The sequence below is a fragment of the Cupressus sempervirens genome, chromosome 6 (assembly GCF_028749045.1).
Source record: "Cupressus sempervirens isolate cs-2001-9-10 chromosome 6, ASM2874904v1, whole genome shotgun sequence".
NCBI lineage: Eukaryota > Viridiplantae > Streptophyta > Pinopsida > Cupressales > Cupressaceae > Cupressus > Cupressus sempervirens.
In genome coordinates, this window is record NC_143123.1 from 187,975,791 (window position 1) to 187,980,843 (window position 5,053).

Sequence of the window (5,053 nt, forward strand, 5' to 3'; positions counted from 1 at the left end):
GAGATAGTTAGGTTATAACAAATTCACATATTTTTTATAGCTCGCGGGATTGAAAAGTTGATAAATATTTGTGGAGACTGATATGCTGCTAGAAGGTCAATAAATATGGTTTTGTCGCTATGAATTTGTGGACAAATTCATCACACACTAAAAGTAAAAAGAGAATGATTCCCCTTAAACAAATTCATCACCCACAACATAAAAGAGAATGATTCCCCAACTCATTAAGAACAGAAAACAGAATGAATGACTGAGGCTTCGATCATATTCTTCCCTTTTAGTCCATCAATACAGAGAGCACTACACAGCCTATATATTGTCTTGCTCTGATCTAGGTTGGCTGTGCAGTTAATTTCCACACTAAATAGCCAGCTTTTCCATATGAGTTACTTTTACAAAGTACTTTAAGCAACATGGAAGAAAACCATTCATTCTGAAACATATTGCAAATATACTAAGCATTCATTTGCATCAGGTGTTGATGTCTTGAAAAGTTATCGAATTTTTTGTCAGTCCCAACTTCCAAAAGCATATGTACTACTTCTTTCATGGAGGGGCGATTGTTTGGAAAATTATTAGTGCATAGCAAGGCTATTCTCACTAGAAACAGCATGTGTTGCTCTGAGCCCCATTGTATTCGGGCGTCCAGAATTTGTTGTAAACCCTTTCCTGCTCTGAGTTTTGCAGCCACCCATCTCACAATGCCCATTCCTTCTCCAAACTCTGTTGCAGTTGGCTGCTTTCCAGTCAAAAGCTCTAACAGCACAATGCCAAAGCTATAAACATCACTCTTTTCGGTGACTCTATTAGCATACCCATATTCTGCAAGAATAACAAGTTCGGTCAGCAAATCCATATAAGAAGATGGCAAAAAAAAACCTAATTGTCAGTGGGTAATAAGAGAGATTACACAATGTGGATGTTCCTAAAGGGCAAAATCGTATAGTATTATCTGCTTCTACCATTAGAATGAAGTCAGTTTTAACATATTTCACACTATTTAGATCGGAGATCTCATACCACTTGTTACAAGTTCGGGTTGTTGTTGCACCAAAGATCAACTTGTCCATGTCCGATACAACTACTAGACTTATAGAATACAAGAGGCGGTTAAGCCATGTCATGAATCCTGAAGGGGGATGTGGACGGTTAGTCCAACAGATGTATGGGCATACAACTTTACAGATGGCTTATAGTAATATGGGACTACTTGCAATTCTTGCAAAACAAACTGTACTACAAACAAGGCATACATATCTTATGCCTACAACGTTTGAACTTGTAACTTCCCTTTCAAGATTGCCAGTTCTTCACCACTAGACAACTCAAACGTACATGGCTTATAATAATATGTAAAATGCATCGAAAGTTCACATCAATCAAAGAACTGATTCCTACTTCATAATTTAAAATACTAGAATGCAAGACAAGAGTATGCTTACCAGGGGCAATGTATCCAATAGAGCCTGGAACACTTGAAACTGTATATCCTGCTGGCATTATTCTGTCAAGGATCTTTGCAATTCCAAAATCGGCAATATGTGGTACCATCTCATCATCTAGCAGGATATTGTTAGGCTTTATATCTCTGTGCACAATGGGTGGCACACAGTCATGATGCAAGTAAGACAAGCCTTGAGCAGTACCTAGTGCAATCCTGAACCTAATTGTATAATCAAGCATACAAGCTTTGCTCCGTTGCAGCAATTCACCTAAGCTTCCATTTGGCATATATTCATAAACCAGTAGATTTGTTTCATTATTTGATAAGTAACACAATAATCTTAAAATGTTACGGTGCCGAACTGAGCCCATTGTTTCTATCTCGGTTGTGAATCCATTATCTTGACACAAATCCCCATCTCTCCTATGCAGCATCTTAACTGCTACAAACTCATTGTTTTCTAGCATAGCCCTGTATACGTGGCCAGCACCTCCGTGGCCAATCAAATTTTCTCTTTGCAAGCTGCCCAAAATTTCTTCTTTACTGAAGTTCAGCTGTCCAAAAGGTACTATATTCCAGTGGGAGTTTGTGATCAATTTTTCTTTGCTCCAATCTTTATGTTGCATCATCTTCCTGATGATGATGGAAGCAATAGAAACCATGACCAGACAAACAGCTAAAACCAGAGAAACAATCAATATAAGATCTCTGAGACTGCTTTCTGCCTTTGAACATTGTTTTGGCATTGCCTGTCCAGGAATACAAAGCCTGGGATTGGCCCTAAAACTATTTAGAGAAACAGCACCATTTAGAGGAAAAGTAACAGGACCAGATAGATCATTAAAAGACATATCAAAGAGCATGAAAGAAAGAAGATCCAAATTAGAGAAGCTTGATGGAACCCTCCCTTTCAACAAATTATGAGAAAGGTTAAGACTGGCAAGTTGGTGAAGACTCCCAAATGTATCTGGGATTTTTCCTGTAAGTTCGTTACTGGCCAGATTCAATTCTGTCAGGTAGGCTAGAAAACCAAGTGAGGAAGGAATCTCTCCTACCATCTTGTTTGCATCTAAATACACATGTTTCAAGTTAAAGCAGGATCCCAATTCTGAAGGAATCCATCCACTTATCTTATTCCCTGAAGCTAAAAAATTCTCTAGAAGTTGAAGCTTTCCTATTTCCTTAGGCAGAGGCCCACTTAACTGATTATGGGAAACTATAAGATTCTGAAGCTTAATAGCTCTTCCAATATTGGGATGCACTGAACCATGAAAACAATTATTTGAAATATCCAGGATGCTCAAATTGGGAAGTCCCCATAAGCCTTTTGGGACACCACCAGACAAATGGTTATTTTGAACTCTGATCCTTTTGAGAGTTGTGCAAGAATAATACTCCTCTGGGAAGTTTCCTTGGAAGTTATTGTTGAACAATATTAATTTTATCAATACCCCACCATTGCAGAGACATGGAGGCACCAAACCACTCAACTGATTGCTTGAGACATCAAAAATAACAAGCTTACTTTTGCTCCCTAGGTGCCAACTCAAGTTGCCAGTCAACTGATTCTTGAAAAGAGAAACATCATATAAATGATCCAGGTCAGCAAGGCCTGAAGGAATGGTACCAGTCAAGCTGTTGTTCCAGAGATGTAGGAGACCCAAATTTTTCAGTGATGTGATCTCATCTGGAATTGGGCCAGTGAGATAGTTACTATCCAAATCAAGATCAGTTAGAGAACTGAGGTTCCCAATTTCAGCAGGGATATTTCCTGTTAACTGATTAAGATACAACTCCAACTTTTCTAATTTGGGAAGGTGCACTAGCTCCTTTGGAATACTGCCAGCGAAATTGTTATATGACAGCTCTAGGTATTTCAACTCTCTCAAATTTTCAAGCCAAGTCGGGATGGGTCCATATAAAGAGCATCTTGCACAGCTAAACATTTGCAATCTAGTCAAATTAGTCAGGCTTGGGGGCAGATAGGGAGAAGTGAAGGAATTCCATGAAAGAAATAGGGTTGTCAACTCAGAAAGATTAGCAAGAAAGGAAGGAAATGGACCATTAAACTGGCAATCTGAAACATTGAGGTACTGAAGCTTAGGAAGTCCCCCAATACTCCGCGGAATGGGTCCTGAAAGTCCATTCATTGAAATATCCAAATGGGTTAAACTGCGGAAATCTGATATAGCTTCAGGCAGAGGGCCCAAAAAACCATTGTAGCTCAAATCCAACTTGACCAATTTTGTACAATTAGACAGCCATCCAGGAAAAGCCCCCCCAAATCTGTTACCAGCAACTTCTATAGTTGCAAGATTTGGAAGTTGGCAGATTACAGGAGACAGGAACCCTGAGAGTCCCTTGTGACTCAAATCAATGCCTTCGATAGCTGAGTTCATCAAGGAATCACATATTATGCCAGTCCAATTACAAAGAGGTTTAGAACTTTGCCAGTCATGGAGAATGCCATTGCTATCCCTAAGGCCTTCCTTGAAACTCATCAGTATCTCCACTGGAGACTGCTTTGCTTCAACTAAGACAATGACTGATAAACTCAGCAACAGCATGATATTCATGGAAGCTTTGGGCCAGTATGATGCTTCACACATATTTGTCTGCCCTCTGCTATTCATGCTGAATCTTCTCTTTCAAGACACAAACAAACAACTCTGTGCTACCCACACCATTATAAACGAATTGAACATAGATATATATAAAGAAAACATGAGCTTAATTTATTCTGTTAATTACAATGCACTCGGGAGAAATTGATTAGATGAATTCTTCTAAAATTATTTCTCATGACCTCCGAGTCAACAAGATTTACTCATATTTAACAAACTAAAATTGACTAAAAAGCAATGGAGGTGGATAATAATAAAATGAGATTGACTGGAAAACAAGGGCTATGAATCCTTATAAAACATCACATAACTGAAGATATTGGGTTGTCAGATCAGGAATTTACCTAAGTTCTATTCTTATTCAAAATTCAATGTCAACTACCTGTCTGAAACAGTCACTTGTCCCAACTTCAGGAATTTGAGTAGTTGTGCAAATCAATAGGGACATCTACCCTGAGTTCTATACCAGGCCCTGTAGGTATTACAGAATGTTCTTGAGAGTGATGATTAATGGGAGGAACAAACATAAAAATATAAGTTTTGTGTAGACCTGTGAATCCTGTTGATTTGCGTGCTGCTTAATCTTATACCTCACAAATGATGTGAAATGTTTTCTACTGACAAATGCACTACATTTAAAATATAGGTATACGCACAATAAGCCCAAGGGACAAAACCCCCATGTTGTCGATCAAGCAAGCATTTTTGGATTTCTGGATGTAATGAGAGGGAGCGGGAAAAAACAAAAGAAAAAACATATTTTTGAACACAATTTTCCACGTACGCTTCAGCAGTCAAAACTATTTCAAAAAGAAAATGGTCTTTTCACAGAAGTACTAATCATTTTGTTTTAGAAATACCCTCGTCCACCTCTTATCAGGAGACAATTCACGTCGCACGATCGATTTATTTAAGAGCATCTTTTCCATATTCAGTTAATTTAAATGTAAAAAATCATAGCGCAGTACACTACCTTGCTCAAATC

At 38.3% G+C, this 5,053-nt stretch overlaps 1 protein-coding gene across 1 annotated transcript; it reads right to left on the reverse strand.

Annotated features, from left to right (window-relative positions):
• Positions 1-240: 240 nt before the first annotated feature.
• Positions 241-4,786, reverse strand: LOC149551880 (uncharacterized). The gene is made up of 3 exons (XM_089787381.1): positions 4,619-4,786; positions 1,443-4,540; positions 241-822 (listed from the first exon to the last, which is right to left on the reverse strand). The coding sequence occupies exons 2-3, from the start codon at positions 4,075-4,077 to the stop codon at positions 455-457; spliced, it is 3,003 nt and encodes a 1,000-aa protein (XP_089643507.1). The 5' UTR covers positions 4,078-4,540; positions 4,619-4,786; the 3' UTR covers positions 241-454.
• Between the last annotated feature and the right edge of the window lie 267 nt (positions 4,787-5,053).